This window comes from Ctenopharyngodon idella, chromosome 7 (genome assembly GCF_019924925.1).
Source record: "Ctenopharyngodon idella isolate HZGC_01 chromosome 7, HZGC01, whole genome shotgun sequence".
NCBI classification, from domain to species: Eukaryota; Metazoa; Chordata; class Actinopteri; order Cypriniformes; family Xenocyprididae; genus Ctenopharyngodon; species Ctenopharyngodon idella.
In genome coordinates this window covers 26,597,576-26,614,563 of record NC_067226.1, presented here as the reverse complement: position 1 = coordinate 26,614,563, position 16,988 = coordinate 26,597,576, and the positions used below count along the sequence as shown (strand labels likewise).

The window sequence follows — 16,988 nt, the reverse complement described above, 5'->3', positions numbered from 1 at the left end:
TTTTCTAAGTAATAATTCAAAATTGTACGCTACAGAAGAAATCAGATAAGCAAAACAATGAAGAAACAAGGGTTTTATATAAAAACAGACTTAATAGAATCAGACTACATTCTCTGGTGTTAGGATTAATAATTAATTTCTGATTCCGATATTGGGGACAGTTGGGAAATAGTCAGGGAATGTGGGATTTTTTTTCTCTAGCTGTTATTGTTGCTGGTTTGTACCCCACACATAAAGAATGCAAAATGTTTCATTTTATTTATTTTTACTTTTAAGAATTAACCAAATTTAGTTTCACTAAGACAGAGCGATACTCAAGAGTTGGATTATCTAAAAAAGATGCAGACTGCATGGTTGAAATCTTTCTGTGACAATCCAGCTCTTGAGCAGAATATCACCAGCGGGCCTACTTCTCTTCTCTGTCTTTACTCTAATCATGGTTAAAACAGAAAACAGAAGTAGGCGCACAGGCTGTATGCCAAAGAATCTCAAGAAACATACCATATTTCACCTGAAGAATGTTAGACATAAAAGGAATATTGCATAACAATGATATTAGAAAAGTTATTTTATAGTTTATAATTATTGTCATTATAACTTCTTTAAGTAGCAGAGATTTACATATTTAAATATTTTTGTACACCAGTCGACCTCTTTAATTTCTGTATTCTGTTCAAGAATTTTTGCCAATACAATTTAAGTTTACCTCATGATGCTGTGTGACATGGCGATCAGCGTCTGCAACAACAGAAAAAAGAGATTGCTGTTTTTCCTTTTTCATTTAGTTGTGTTTTCCATTATAATTTATGTTAAAGATACTTGCTGTTTTTTATTAAAACAAAAAACAAAAAACTTTTATTAAAACAAAAAACTGTTTTTTTTATTACTCATTAAATTGTATCACATAACCTTGTAAAATTATTTCACTACACAGTTGTTTGCCAAATATCCATACAGCAGAGTAAATCTCTTGAACTGAATAGTTGTACTGTTACCTTTTCCCTGTGTTTTTCTGTTCCGTATCTTAATGATGATTATTAAGACCAGAATGATGATGAGAATAACAATAATAACACCAAAAATAAAAGTCAGTTTATAAAAGATGTTTTCAGAACAGTCTCGTGTAGAAATCGGGCTCTCCGTGAGATCTGTTAAAAGTAAATCACATTTTACTCTAACAAAATACCATTTAGATAAAAGCATTATTGTAAATGAATGTTATGAGTACTTAAAATTCACCTTTATTTGAAATTTCTGTTTCATTTTGCAGTGGTGTAACACATTCACTCTCTGCACAATAAATGAAGTGATCTGGAAATAATAAGGATGAACGTCTGTACTTTGGAAAAAATAATGTATTTTTTATATTTTTCTCCTAGACATTCAGCAAGAAATTCCTCTATAATAGTGGTATTGATAAAGACAGATTACCTTTAATGTCTAGATGTGTTCCATTACCAAATGTGATCCCCCAAGAGTTCCAACCACAGTAGTACAGACCAGAATCAGAAATATCCACATTTATAATCCTTAGGGAGGTGTTTTTGGTGTGTAGAGACATCACCAGACGGTTTGGTTGAAAACTATTTAAATATTTTATTTGTAGTTCCTTAAGCTGGTAGGTTATCATCATGTATACAATGCTAAGAGGTACAGCACTGTGTGTTTGCTTGAACCAGTGTATGTACTCTGCAGTTTGTGCTGTGTGTTGACACCAAATAGTAACATTATCTCCTGGTCGAGCTGACATATTAGCTGTCTGAGATGATTTGACAACTGTAAGCAAACCTAAAAAACCCAGAGATGAATAAATTTTTTTTTTTTTTAATTTAACATATAAGAAATGCATATTACATACAAGAAAATACTGTCCCAAAAACACACCTTTTACAGTTCACACCTAATATTTGCTAAAATTGAATTAATAATTCCTATCTTGTATGATTGAAGCAATTATAGTGCAGTGATGCTTACCCGTGCCACAGATCAACAGCGCTGAAATTATATAAACCATCACTGTAGTGAATCAGACTAGAACCAATGAGGAAATTAAGATGAGGAAATCAATGTGCTTTATTTATATGAGGGGGTGTGGCTTATGCAAACATCCAAACTATGACAAACCTGTCAATCAACAGACAACTCCACAGCTCATGTTGCCAGTTCAAAACAAGAAGTATCATTATTGATCAGATATATTTAGATGAATTTGATGTTTTGTTTACTGCTTTAGCTCCCCATGTAGTTTCCCCACAGCACTTTTGAGAATAAATTTTTCCAAAGCATCTTTGACACTTATGTATCTTTAAACATGTCTTTAATTGATAGTTTCTAAATTACTTTAGAGACATGATACATTTTATCTGGCTCACAAATTGCTAAACTTGATTTTATCCTGATTTTAATTCTCTGAAGGCCCAGGGATGAAGCATGTGATACTCGGAAGGAACCTCAGCTTTCTGCCTAACCATTTGACCTCCAATATAATTACATTTCTAAAAAATAAACTGTGATATTATTCAGGTGTTAATAAGTGTTTGAGGTTGTTTTATGTTTCAGGTAGTGTAAGTATACACAGCAGTTGAGTACTCGGCCTGTCTTCCTGCTGTTTTGGGTCTCTTGTTTTTGAAATGCACCGCAGCATATGTTACTGAGTCATCTTCCTGCAAAGAAGCAGAAATGTCTTTCAAGATTCTAATCCAAGTCATCATATGACATCTTAGATTTTATTCTCAAGCCTCTGTTTTCCTCTTTCTTTGCCCAAAATAATTTCTACAACCTTAACAGCCAACAGAATTAGAAATAATGTTCAATCAGAATCATATTTTTTTTCTCTCTAATGCTTCAAATACACTGTTGACATTTCCAAAAAAAACAAAAAACAAAACAAACAAACACACTTTACTAAATGTATTCAATGTATTGTCAGCAAAGTCAAAAGCATGTCTACCCAACAGGGAGAAGCATAGCAGTGATTAATTTAAAATCAATTTATTAATTTCATCTTCTTTACAAAAATGTCAAAGAAACCAGTGTGATCTGGGAGAACTTCAGTTTCTCATTAAGAATACAAAAAAAAAAAAAAAAAAATCAGAACAAAAACAAAGAGATTTGCTTGTTCTTATTTCTACTTTGAGAATTTTTTTTTTTTTTTTAATTTCTCCCTCTGTGATTTTACCTTGTCATCATGCTGTTGTGTTTGACGTTCAGCGACTACCACGGAGAGAGAGAGAGAAAAAAAAATAAAAAATTTACTGTTAAGATATTGAGAGAATTTTTTAAAATATTCTTTCCACATTTGTGATTAACATTTAAATGTGTGATTACATTTGTGATTGATCTGTTACCTTTTTTAAGCTTCTGCCTTTTGTGTTCCTTGATAATAGCTATAATTAGAGGAATAATACATATAAAAACAATGATGCAACCAAATAGGAGCGTCAATGTGAAAAAGATGTCTCTAGAACACTCCTTAGTACTAGACGAAGGAGATTTCTCATCATCTGTAAAAAAAACAAACAAATAACAAAAAAAAAAAAAAATGTGGATATTTCAATGAAACATTTTAGGTGATACCACAAACAGCTCATTATTTCTACAGTTTATATGAGACAGTAAACAATAACAACATTTACATATTTAACACCTGCAGATTCAATAAAGCATAGAAAGTAAAATCATACCCTTTTTTGAGGTTCTTGTGTCATTTTCCTCTGATATGACATTCTTTTCTGAATGGTTAAAAATAGTTGAAGAGTCATTGTGGCATTTACTGTCTGTGGTGTTTTTCAAAATGTTCCATTTATGGCAAAGTTAGAAAAAAAAAAAGAAGAATTAAGCATTATATGAAATTACAGTATAGTGAGAGAGCTTCAAAAATATTACCTTTCACTTCAAGCCTAGTTCCATTGCCAAATTTAATGTGAAATCCCGTAGCTCCACAAAAATAGAAGCCAGAATCAGAAATACTTGCATGCTTAATTGTTAAGGTCGTGCTTTTGCTGAACAAATCCATGACCAGGTCCTGTTTTGTAAAACCATTTAAATAATTTGGCTCTACCTTCTGAAGGCTTTCGGTATATAATATGCGCACAATAGTAATTGGTACATCACCGTCAGTTTGTTTGAACCAGTACAGGTGTCCAGAAACATGGATATCATGTGCACACCACATAGTGACACTTTGTCCTGGCTGAGCCTGTGTGCTTGCTGTAGAAAATGTTACTTGGAGAAAACCTTAAAAACATAAAAAATAAATAAATAAAAACATAGCACACCACAAAACACTTTTACATTAAATTTTCTCTCCTCAAAAACAGATTTCATTACATGTCTTCCATCATAGAATTGTAGTTAGTAGATAATTCTTACCCGTCCCAAAGAGCAATAATGCTGCAGTTGAAATAAGTAACATTTCTGCACTGAGTCAAACCAGAGCTGAAGAGGAAATTAAGTGGGCGATATCAATGCGTTTTATATATAAGAAGGAGGGAGTGGCTTTTCACAGAAAAATATGGTAGACCTGCCCATGAAAATGCCAGTCGGGGTCAGACAGATATAGAGCTGCGACAGAAGAAATCTTTAGAACATAATCAAATACAAAATATGTACACATTACACTACTCTGTTTAGTCCTTGTTTATTCAGTGCTCTGACAATATTTGGCTTGGCATTTCCTGAATGAATTAGATCAGCAAATGGTGAAATATATAGGCCTATTAATGATTTTTGTAGCCTAGCAATTTTAACATCTTTTTTCTGTTGTATGTCGTCAGTTGTATGTTTTTTCAGTTGGGTGATGTAACTATTTGGTTACTCATTTGCCTAAAGAAACCTACTGTGTACCTTATAGACCAGGTTGCAAGCCTGCTGAACTACATGTGATGTTACACTCATTGATATGCATTGGGCTTATAGCAGCATGTGAGCCTACAGATGCCCTTTGCAATTCAAATGAAAGTACTCTTTTCAGTGAGTATGCATTACATGTTAATTATTTGTCTCAGCATTTTTATTTGCACTCATTTTGGTATTAATCCACACTTGTTTTACAATGGTTTAAAGTTAAAACATCTTATATGGCCGGTTTCACAGACAAGGCTTAGCTTAGTCCCAGACTAAGATGCATGTTTGAGTTGTCTTAAAACAGACATCAGATGCAAAATTGACTTTTACATGGTGTTTGCATATAAATGTATCTTAGCATTGTGTGAATAACCACCCTACAATAATTAAAAATCCATTCACTCTTTCACCCCCCCCCCATTCTCTTCAAACACGCTGATTCAGATTCCCCCCTATAATGACATCATTGTAGGTATAAGCCCCACCCACAGCCAATGATGATTTGTCCCATTAGCATAGACACAGCCCTGAGTGAGAAGCACAAGAACAGAAATACAAACACTTAAATAAAGATTCAAATTACATAAGCAAAAGATACACAATATAAACTTACAGTTCTCATGAACACACACATTACAAGCATCAGGCAGCCCCAAAGTCATTCAGTCTATTGGTCATCAATGCGGGCATTTAATAAATCAGGACCAATTAGCACACAGCTGCAGTGATTGGTTAATTAACAATAAGGCGTATCAATAAACAGCTAATTGAAGAGAAACTAGGACTGGGCAAATGAAATTGGGACACGTTAGTAAGGCAAACCAGGGAAAGGAGTGTAAACAATGACAAAAATAAAATAAATAATAATCTTTAATACAGTTGGATTTGCAAAAAGTTTGAGTCTGAAAGATGGGTCAATACCAAAGCTTTATGCGCAAACTTCAGATCCAAACAAAGTAATTATCACGTCATATGATGTGAGTCCTTCCAAATTGCCTTTCTCAAAGAGTTTGTTGGCACTTTGTACGGCTAATGTTGCTAAAGCTACCATGAAAGAGAGGGGTGGGGTGAGCAGTAGCTCATTATCATTTAAAGAGACATGCACCGAAATGGGTTGCTGTGAACAGAGCTGTTTTTGACAAAGTAAAAAGGGTGTTGTTTTACACGACCATTAAGAAATTTTAACCAAAGTATATACAGACTTTCATGAAGACCCTAAGGAATCATACTTCTGGAGAATGGGTATCCGATGTCCCCTTTAACTGAAAGCAACTTGCACTGACATATCTTAAAATATATCCGTGCCATTGTTTTGTCTCAAGATGCACACAGTAATATTTTTTTTCTAAGGCGTGTTTATAAATCTACTTAAATGTCCTAATTGAACTAAGACCTAATCCTGGCTTGATCTAAGCCCTGTCTGTGAAACCAGGCCATAATTAGTAAGTCTGAGTAGATTGCCATCCCTCACTGTAGCCCCCTAGTGGTTTTCACAATCTTAGCCAGCACCCTCATTTTGAAAACAAAAAACAAAATAAAAAATTAAAAAAAAAAACACTTTGCTGAATGGTGGGTGGGTCTAGATTGCTCACTTGGTTGATAAGTTGAGATTGATGACAGAGTCTTGAAATCAAAAATGCAAATGAAAAATGCTTCCTATAAAACCTTCAGAATGCTTTGTGCCACTAAAGGACTAACATGTAAAATATAAGAAGCCCTGTTGATAGTTGATAGACTAATTCAACTAATTCAATTATCATAATTTTGTATGACTGAGATGATGTTAAAGTCAACATGAAATCAAAAATGGAATATTGCAATATTTAAGTGATTTATCCATGCACATCATTATTTAAAAAATAAATAATAATAATAATAATAATAATAATACTGTGCTATCATAATCTTTGATCAAAATAACTCCCCTTTCAGCAACATCTTCTCTTCTCTGATTATGTGTTTTTTGGTTCAAGGGCGGGACAACCTGTCACTCACATGAGATCGACCAACAGCAAACCACAACCATCCAAGTCCCACCCTACATTTTTTCTTATTTGAGAAGCCATTTCACTCAGATATATGTCAAAATAGGGAAGAAAAGACGATTGCAACTTCTGTTTCATGCCGACGTTAAATATTGCAAAAAGTTAAGCAAACCCTTGGTTATAATTGTATATTATTACTAAAATTTTATTCTGAATTTTCTTAAGGGATTTTTCACATTTGGAATTGGTGATTGTGTGCATTCATGGATTTTTTTTTTTTTTTCCCATTTACATTTATTCATTCTTTGTACTATATATATATATATATATATATATATATATATATATGTATTTATTTAAAATACCATTGCTGATGAAACCATAATCACACATGCTATACTGAACTTTACTTCAGACATAATAATTCTTAAATATTGTACAACAAAATGAGTACAAAAGAAAAGAACAGAAAAAAACTCATTTTGCCATCAGAACAGACATGAAGCTTCTTGTAGTAAACAGTAGTTTAAAACAAGGAACTTTTGCAGGACATAACTTTATTGAATACAGTAAGTACAATAAGAAACCTTTCACACTATCATATTATATAGTCACAGTTAATGCCATGAAGCTGTCAGACATCACACCAGTGAGTTTTCATACTGAAATTTGAATTACTCAAGTGACGATGTTTTAGGCTATTCCAAAGGATATAAGGAATTTTGGCAAATGTCTGTTTGAGTTATTAAAAGTCAGTTCACTCAAAGAAACTGTAGGCCCTACTACACAGGTGTTTATGGCAGATGGCGCACTTGTGGTCTTGTGATGCACGTGTGAGTGTGCCTGTGAAGCCACAAGGCTATAGGACTAGTGCATGTCAGTGTGGTCATTATCATAGCCGTTTAATTCAATTCTTCATTAAAGTTTTAATGTAGCCTCTTAAAAGTAGCCTTAATTAATATCAGACCCACCTGACAATATTGCTGAGAGCTGCTTGTCATTCGCACATTTACACACTGTCAGATCGCAATTTTGATGACTGCACACTTTTGTGATCACATGTTTATTTCTCTTCATCATCACACTTACTTAGAACTTAAGAAGGTCAAGTTACCACATGACCAGCAGAAAACCACAACTAGCACACACCGCCTTTATGTCTTTACATTTTTATAAATAATTTTCACTAAACAGTTCATTTATAACCTTTTTTTTAAATTAAATCTGTAAATGGTCTTTGCATATGTGACTATTGATGTTACTCATGAGCAATTATTTGTCTCAAACATGAAAAATATAATATGAAATCATCTTTGAAGGAAAAGATCAGTGGGGAAAAAAAATCTGGTACAGCACTTTTTGACACACAACATCCGCTCACATTGTTCATTGCTTCTCTGGTGATATTCATTTTGTCGTCACTTGCCTGTTTCTTAGTGGTTTTGAACAAATCCATCCAGATATGATAACCTTTGGAGTTTTGCTACTCTTTCTCATCGGTGAGTTGAATTGTCTTTAACTAAAATGTATTTACATAATTGAAGCTATTACAACAATTTTTTTTTTTTTTTTTAATGTAACACATTTTTCTGTGTTTTAATGTTGTTTTAGGCCTTACCTGCAAAACATCTGAATAACCCACCTGTGTTTACTAAACCGGGTGAAACAATTAATTTACCTTGCTTTTACCAGAGCCAAATAGCCATGCACTTCTCATGGTACAAGCATGAACCTGGACAGAATCCCAGGCTCATCTCCACCATTTACAAGTATGATCAAAATGCCCGGTTTTACAATAATTTCAAGAATAATTCACGCTTCTCTGTACTGAATGAAAAAGGTGTGCATCAATTGATGATAAGAAACACACAGATCTCAGATTCTGCAACATACTACTGTGGAAGCGCTTATTCCAACGTAATGGAATTCGTTGAAGGCACAGAGTTGATAGTTGAAGGTAATTATAATTTTGATTACCTATAATTCAATTGTTTTTAATATAATGAGTATTTATAATAATTGAGTTATTGAAGCTAACTGAATGCCAACAAGTGCATTGTGTGAATGCAATGTATACATGAGTATCTTACATAAAACTTACTCAATGATGAAATTAAGGAATAATTAAAGAATAACATTTAGATATCTTGATTGGTTAATATGCATTCTTCATGAATATATAACCTATTTTCTTACAGGGTTGAAAAGCTACACTGTTGTAAAACAACATGCTTTCATTCCATTACATTCTGGAGATTCAGTGAATCTTACGTGCACCTGTTTTAAATCAGACCTGTGTAGGAAACCACAGTGTGTACTGGCTCATACATGAATCACAAGAATCTCATCCAAAAATCATTGGCGCACATGGAACGAGTACTGGTCAGTGTGATCGGATCTCTGAATCTGGTTTTACAGTACGTAGATGTGTCTACAGCTTCTCTAAGAAGGACCTCAATCTGTCTGATGCTGGGACTTACTACTGCGCTGTTGCTGCGTGTGGGGAGATACTGCTTGGGAACGGAACCAAATTGGACATTATAGGTATGTTTTTCAATAATTAATTGGGGGAAAAGTAGCACTTTTACAGTGTTAAAACTATACCTACATTTTTTGTTTTCTATTTCAGGTGCAGATTCCACACAGATGATGACTTTTGTTCTTCTTTCCTTTGTTAGAACAGTCCTTCTTTTAATCACTATTGCCACAGTTATTGTTTGGTACTGCATGAAATCAAAAAGAATGTCAAAAGAGGGCTGTTCTTCATCTGCCATCCGAGATAAACGATCCCGACCAGAGGGAAGACTAGGGGCAAGTTGTTCAAAAGTAATCTGATCAGATTATCGGATTGGATCAAATCTTGAAAATGAGTAGTTCAAAAGGGGGGGGAGGATTATGAAATCAGATTAGATCACAAAATCCAAACTTGGTTTTGATCTGGATAAAATCATCAGTTTTTGTTGTTCAAAACTTTTCTGTAAGATTTAAGTAACTTTGAGCCAAAAAAATCTGGATTGTACTGATCCCATCAGAAGGGTGGATTTCAGGAGCAAAAATATAATAAAACTTTAAAAATGGTCAAAAAAAAAAAAAAAATTATCATGCAATATACATTCACACACATTTTGTGTTTCTCTTGATTAACTGTTAAAGTATAATTAGAAGTAGACATTAGTATACATATTTAGCCTTGCGGTAACTGTAAAGTAAAAAAAAGAGATTTTGGTGCCATAAAATAATCCCCAAACAGCTGTAAATATCAAACAAAATAATTATATTTGAAAATATTATAAAGTGTTTTTTTATCACTGTTTGTAAACTACATTGGCACAATCATAAGAGATGAACCAGTCAAAAGTTCTTTGCGAGCGAACGCAAAGTTTCTCGGGTGAACGCTGTGCGAAACGTTTCTGAGAGAACGCAAAAGTATTGAAATCCCGCCCCCATCTCATCTTCTTTCTATCACCATGTCCCTTTAGGGGCTCCGTAGAGCACTAGTAACCCAGATTTGGTAATTTGAAAAAGTGTGCATCTGGATCAGGGTTATCCAATGCGATTTTGCTTTGAAAAAACAGCACAAAAGTAAGATGGATTACCTGATCCTGGATAGCGAAACATGGGGTTTCCAAATCCGGATCATTCTGATCCAGATTAAACTTTTTGAACAACTGGCCCCAGGTCTTTTGATGAAATCAGCTTCTGATCATCCGTAATATACAACATATATCACTGCAAATTAATGGGATGAATAGACTTGAAACATGTATTCGTCATGTAATTTAATGCTTGGGTGCACGGTCTGCTTAATATCTGCTAACATTTTATTTTGATGCTTCCCCACTGACATTTTACTGGCTATAAGTAGCTTTGCAAGTACATGTCAACTTATTCTACTAATCTAACAGTCTACTGATATTGAACTAATACTCTAATGAGAGTTACTTGACATTGAGGTCCAACGTTACTTACTGGCAACAGAATGTCTAAAAAGGAAACCATTAAAATAAAGTGTAACCAATGTTTGTAATGTCTCCTTGTTAGAAATAAACTGTCCAATGTCAAACTATGTCTGTTTTTTGGTTCATGGTAGCAAGACTATCCTTTCATTTACTTTTCTCAAGCATGTTCTCATGTCCTGTGAATTAGGTTGAAGTTCTGAATTATGCAACAATGAGAAAAGCATACACATTCGACAATGTTCTTAAATCTGTTATTTATTCATATCAGAATGGTGATTGGATAGATAGTCTTCATGACACAAACACATTTAAAAAAACGAATTAAACCTAAAGGATTAAACATGTTTGACTATTTGAAACAATATAATAACACAAATAGCAAGAGTATTTCAGAATCAGAGCAGGTTGAACCTCTGGTAGTTTGTATCGTACAGGGCACATTCTCCTTATTTAGTGAACATCCAAGCAAAATCTATTAGAGGAAGTCAAAATAACCATGAGAACATATGCATTACCATCGCTTGCAAATAATGAAACAGTGCTAAGAAGATGCAACATGCCTATAAATACTTAAATACTGTAAGTCAGGGATGGGCTGCTTCGGTCCTGGAGGGCCATTGTCCTGCAGAGTTCAGCTCCAACCCTAATCAAATACACGAACAAGCTAGTCAGTGCCTGCGTCTCAATGTGCATACTATCAATCTTAAATAGTATGTGACATTAGTAATATTCAATACTATTTAGGGTGGATAGTATGCACATAGTGTCTTCAGGATTACTAGAAAGCTACAGGAAGTTGAGTTTTTACCAGGGTTGGAGCTAAACTCTGCAGGACAGTGGCCCTTCACAACCAAAGTTGCCCATCAACTCATTTTTAATATGATTAGACAATATTAAATGAATATGACTAACTGAAAAAGATCAAAGCAATATGTACAGTAGCTTACCCAGAACAGCTATTTAGGATAATTGTGATTTGTCATAGTTATGTCGATAGTAAATATAGTTAAGCAACAAACTGGCAATAGATGTTCTAGGGAGATTACTGATTCAGTTCTTAAGTTTAAAAATTAATTGAACTCAACTAGACTTACTTGGGTAGAGGATGATGTTTTAATTCAGTCAGCCTTCAGGATAGAAGTGAAAAAACTGCTTTGTGATCAGACAGCAGCTTAATATAACACATAATAAATACAGGTGAAAATGCACATACCTATAAAATGCCATTTGACCAAGGCTATCATAATTATTACCGCAGAAATTATGTTTGAAGACACCAAAATGAAAGTTCCTGGATTCATAATGTTCTGGTCTGTAAAAGCACATGCAAATGGTTATGCTATTAAAGTTTCAGCGTAACATTTATGAACATTCAATACAATCATTGCACTGAATATTACCTGTGCCAGTGATAGTCAGTTTAGTTCCTTGTCCAGTGATTATTTCTCCATCTATATCCATGGCACAGTAGTAAATACCAGTATCAGAGAGTGTGCGGATCTTCATTGTGAAGTTGTAGGCACATGTCTGTGCAGCAGCCATTATAAAATTAGCATCTATAATTCTAGACAGGGATTCTCCTGAGCTTATCTTGAGCCAGTAGACATTGTGTTGTGCACAGTCCTCCATGAATTGAACTGTACACTGCAGAGTGATGTTATCACCAAGACGAACAGGTTTTAAATCAGGTTGCTGTAGAATTCTTCTCGTATTTGAACGTTTTTCTTAAAAATAAATCCAGTTCATTTTTGTTGGACAACAGACTGAATGAGTTTAAAAAAGCGGTGTAATAATACAACTAAATAGTACTTACCTGTTATCATCAGAAATGTTCCAGGACCGAAATACAGCGCAGTGAACTTAATCACGCCACAATAATAAGTCGCTACATCCTCTTGTGTCATCCGGAAAATGTTTAGATGAAATGTTCCATTTCCGACTGTCACACTGAGGTGTCCATCATCAAATCCTTTTAGAAAATGAACATCGTTCATATAGTAAGACTTTGCTATAGGCTGTGGTTTCTTTCCTAATAGCTGCTTGTACCACACAATGAGGTTAAAATCTTTTTTGAGGAAATAACATTCCATTGTTACACTGTCTCCAATTTTGGCTTGTTGCACCAGTTTTGGCTGGTTAATAACATGGGCTGTAAAGCAACCTGAAATAAAAAAAGAAAAAAAGTCATAAAATGAAAGTCCATGTATTAACAATATATTTCAGAAGAAGTTTATGTTTACCTACCACAAAAAGCAAGGATGATTACACTGACAGCATGCATATTTTCTCTGCATTGGCTCGTTTTGAAGAATAAGAGACAGGCCACCAAAAAGAAAATGTTGTTTGAGCTCATTGGTGGACGTTGTCAGATGTCAGAGTTGCCTTTCATTGGTTAACCAACAGCCCCCCTATTTTCCCCCAAAGATACACCTCTGATTCCTATTAAGGCACGGTTAATGTTATCATAATGTTATCTTAATGTTGATAATGTATGTACATACTAGATAAGAGAAGACACATTTCTTCTCAGTGTACATTAGTCAATGACATCAGCTGTGCTTTTTTGTTCAAATATAAGTGTATATTGTGAAAATGCATGCTAAACTAATATACATCAGCAACCTTATAATGTATAAAAGAAAAAAAAGGCTTATGCCAAGAATGTAAATTCAATAACCCATAAAAATAAACACAAAAAAGAAAGTTAACATTTTAGGTTTTAGAACACATTTTGACACCATATATACTTTAAATTTTTAAGAGATGTCAATTTTTTTTAATTTTTTTTAATGTTTATTAAGGAAATTGGAAGTTAACATCCATGTACTTAAGATTATGCTCAGTTAGTAATTCAGGATCTTTAAAAACAAATGTTTGTATTTTTGTGATAACATAAAGTGAATGAAGAATGATCATCATTCAAACAGGAAAACAAGAGGTTATATAAAGGCCAGACATTCTTAGCTGGAATAAAAATGACAAAATAGCTGAATAATGGGGATCATTTGCATTACATATGCTGTCTTACATTTAGTTTTAAAGTTTTAGTTTTAAAGTTTTGGTGGCCTGTTTTTTGTTCTTTATTGATATGCTACAACAAATAACCTTGAGGAAACTTTAAAAAAGAAAAATAGGGCACTCTGTTTTTCCATCCTGTCTCTGAAACCACATAGTGTGCCTGTCTTAGTATTTGGTTCTTGTGGGCAAGTACAGGGGTATCTACAGCTCATTAAAGATATATGCTTTTTTGCCTCTGACCCCATTACAAGACACAAAAGAAGACAAACATGGAAAAAAACAGCAACAGAAATACTGGTTAACTTTTCATCATCGTCATTATTATTATGTTCTGAACCCTTCAGCTTTGACATATTGTAATAATTCCTATATTTAAGGAAATGTTGTGCCATGTTTAAAAGAACATATTAAACATTGATCAGGGCATATAAGCTGTACTAAAACAGAAACTGTGAAGTACAAATGCCATTTTAATAATAATGTTACAAAGTATATTGAAAGCATGAAAATACATATTGCAGGGGTAAAGAATTGTCTATCCAGGCTTAGTAGCGCCAACTACTGATTTTCACCCTTATTAAAGGGCTAACAACCTACATTGTAAGGCATAAGGTTTTGTCATGATTATTTTCACTTCTTCATGATAAAATCTGTTTTTAACCATTTTTTTTTTATTATTATTTATATCTGACTTTAAAGTTTTTAACAACTGTTTCTACTGCATTTATCACTTGAAAACCAAATGAGAAAGACAAGAAATGGCTCAGCTTTCTTCAGTGATGTTTGACACTTGACATTTAAGGCTGGAGTAGATTGGATTCCTTCTTGTCTTTCTTCGCTCAATCACTGAGTTCTCGCTACTTGTGTTGTCTTCAGGAAATTGCAGAGTTGTGTAGTTCAGGTTTTGACTAACTCGATTCTGTGAGGGGGGAAAGGGGAAAAGTATTTTAGCACAGCAACTTCATCTGCTGTGTTCCTGTAGCTTAAACAGTTCCAGGCGTTAGCAGCACTAAGGTCATGGATTCAATTCCCAGAGAATGCATGAACTGATAATATGTATACATTGAATGCAGTGCTTTAGATAAAGTGTCTTCCCAAAATGTTAATGTAAATGCTACAGTCATAAAACTTCTGACTTACAAGAGAAGAACTGGCATCAGAGGCCGGTGTGTCTGGTGGAGATGGGTCAGAAACCCCTGAAACATATTGAAACTTGCTTATGTAGTTGTGCTGGGAAATTAAAACAAGGAAAATAATGGGAATGAAACAAGAAATACTGACCACAACTGAGCCCTTTCAAAAAGACAACATCTAACTGTCATTACAATGTTGAAATGTACCTGCTTGCAATTCACTTGTTCTTCTCAGTCTTTGACATAGAAGTATGTTGATTATTCCACTCAAGAGCAAAATGAGAGTATTGAAGATGAACACCACATGGTAAGACCAGTTTTGACCTTGATTTTGGCAAATAGTGAAAAAATAAGATAGCATATCAGTAAGGTACAAGAAACAAATACCAAAAACAAATGAATCGTAAAACAGTGTTGAATATCATTATTATTACTGCCAAAGCAAATTCTGAAAATATGCAATTTTTGAAAAATCTTCTGAAAAATCACTTTAAAAATATGTAACTTACATTTAAAGTACTTTTGAATGTGTGTTGCATGCTGTATTTTTTGGACGTATTATCATCCTACATAGTACAGTACATGTACAAGAGGCTCTTTTCTTTTGCTTAATACGTTTAACACAAAACAACTTTAAAAACATTTCTATTTTAGTAGTAATTACTTCAGTAATTCTTACCTTCTAAAAGAAGTCTTAATCCACATTTGGCTTGGTTAATCCGTATACATTGATAATATAAGAGTTCTGTTGAATTTCCAATACTAAGACTGAAGTTATTATGTTTGTATATTATAAAAGCTTGAGTCACATTTTACATTCATTTCACCTACAGAGAAAAAACCATAGGTGGGCCTGTTTAAATAAATATACATGCAATGCTGACAATGTAATATAAATTAACTTACACGTTGCGTATGAAGAGTGTGAACTACACAGCATCTCACTAAAGCACATGATCCGAGCTCTGAGGCTTTGTGCTGTGCCTTATATAGACCACCTTATCACCTCTCATCTGAAGAGGAGCTGTCATTAGTGTGTGAAAAGCAGTTTGGTTTTAACACTGCCGTGAGGCTACAAACTCCCACGCCTAATAAAGTCCATAGCCTAGAATGTCACTGGTGCAGTCCTCTCAAAATTGTGAGTAAAATACAACACAAAAAAATGTCATAAATCATAATTCAGTAATATTCCACGTATAACGATCGGTCTGAGCAGCGGCTTCAAGTCGAACACACCTTTTGCTCTCGCGGTACTTTGATGTCATGCACCGTTCGGTCTGAGCGGCGCGGCTTCAAGTCGAACACACCTTTTGCTCTCGTGGTACTTTGATGTTGTGCACCGTTCGTTCTGAGCGGCGCAGCTTCAAGTCGAACACACCTTTTGTTCTCGCGGTACTTTGATGTTGTACACCGATCAGTCTGAGCAGCGGCTTCAAGTCAAACACACCTTTTGCTCTTGCGGTACTTTGATGTCGTGCACCGTTCGGTCTGAGCGGCGCGGCTTCAAGTCGAACACACCTTTTGCTCTTGCGGTACTTTGATGTCGTGCACCGTTCGGTCTGAGCGGCGCGGCTTCAAGTCGAACACACCTTTTGCTCTCGCCGTACTTTGATGTTGTATACTGATCGGTCTGAGCAGCGACTTCAAGTCGAACACACCTTTTTATCTCGCGGTACTTTGATGTCGTACACCGTTTGGTCTGAGCAGCGCGGCTTCAAGTCAAACATACCTTTTGCTCTCATCGCGGTACTTTGATGTCGTGCACCGTTCGGTCTAAGCGGCGCGGCTTCAAGTCGAACACACCTTTTGCTCTCGCGGTACTTTGATGTCGTGCACCGTTCGGTCTAAGCGGCGCGGCTTCAAGTCGAACACACCTTTTGCTCTCGTGGTACTTTGATGTCGTGCACCGTTCGGTCTGAGCGGTGCGGCTTCAAGTCGAACACACCTTTTTATCTCGCGGTACTTTGATGTCGTACACCGTTTGGTCTGAGCAGCGCGGCTTCAAGTCAAACATACCTTTTTCTCTCATCGCGGTACTTTGATGTCAC

General features: G+C 34.8%; 3 protein-coding genes, 1 long non-coding RNA gene and 1 gene segment (V, D, J or C); 1 reads left to right on the top strand and 4 right to left on the bottom strand.

Moving 5' to 3' along the window:
* LOC127516125 (uncharacterized) overlaps window positions 1-2,266 on the bottom strand; it is a 34,294-nt gene extending 32,028 nt beyond the window's left edge. Inside the window, exon 1 of the mRNA XM_051900466.1 lies at window positions 2,125-2,266. The gene's annotated coding sequence lies outside the window, so the exon portion shown is untranslated. The remainder of the gene's footprint in view (window positions 1-2,124) is intronic.
* LOC127516121 (Ig kappa chain V-IV region S107B-like) overlaps window positions 1-5,498 on the bottom strand; it is a 34,807-nt gene extending 29,309 nt beyond the window's left edge. The window contains exon 1 of the V gene segment in view: window positions 5,459-5,498.
* A 1,957-nt stretch (window positions 5,499-7,455) lies between these two features.
* Window positions 7,456-10,887, top strand: nitr9 (novel immune-type receptor 9). The gene is given in 6 exon segments (XM_051899498.1): window positions 7,456-7,479; window positions 8,442-8,599; window positions 8,693-8,787; window positions 9,029-9,108; window positions 9,110-9,374; window positions 9,460-10,887. Coding segments are annotated over 6 exon segments (828 nt in total). The 3' UTR covers window positions 9,666-10,887.
* A 149-nt stretch (window positions 10,888-11,036) lies between these two features.
* Window positions 11,037-13,372, bottom strand: LOC127515896 (uncharacterized). The gene is made up of 5 exons (XM_051900051.1): window positions 12,603-13,372; window positions 12,190-12,513; window positions 12,003-12,101; window positions 11,884-11,916; window positions 11,037-11,261 (listed from the first exon to the last, which is right to left on the bottom strand). Exons 1-4 carry the CDS (start codon window positions 12,877-12,879, stop codon window positions 11,912-11,914), a joined length of 705 nt encoding a protein of 234 aa, XP_051756011.1. The 5' UTR covers window positions 12,880-13,372; the 3' UTR covers window positions 11,037-11,261; window positions 11,884-11,911.
* A 733-nt stretch (window positions 13,373-14,105) lies between these two features.
* On the bottom strand, window positions 14,106-15,901 carry LOC127515897 (uncharacterized). 2 transcript variants are annotated; one of them, XR_007930879.1, is made up of 5 exons: window positions 15,847-15,901; window positions 15,620-15,767; window positions 15,148-15,264; window positions 14,948-15,037; window positions 14,106-14,726 (listed from the first exon to the last, which is right to left on the bottom strand). It is a non-coding gene; the product is annotated as an uncharacterized LOC127515897 (long non-coding RNA). The 2 variants fall into 2 exon arrangements; XR_007930878.1 differs by having other exon boundaries at window positions 14,948-15,003.
* Window positions 15,902-16,988: the final 1,087 nt, after the last annotated feature.

Coding starts and splice junctions, on each gene's coding strand:
- LOC127515896 (XM_051900051.1), bottom strand. CDS start 12,879: ATGGAATGTTATTTCCTCAAAAAAGATTTTAACCTCATTGTGTGGTAC. Junction 12,514..12,602: donor AACATTTCTGATGATAACAG/GTAAGTACTATT, acceptor TTTATTTTTAAG/AAAAACGTTCAAATACGAGA. Junction 12,102..12,189: donor ACTGACTATCACTGGCACAG/GTAATATTCAGT, acceptor GTGCTTTTACAG/ACCAGAACATTATGAATCCA.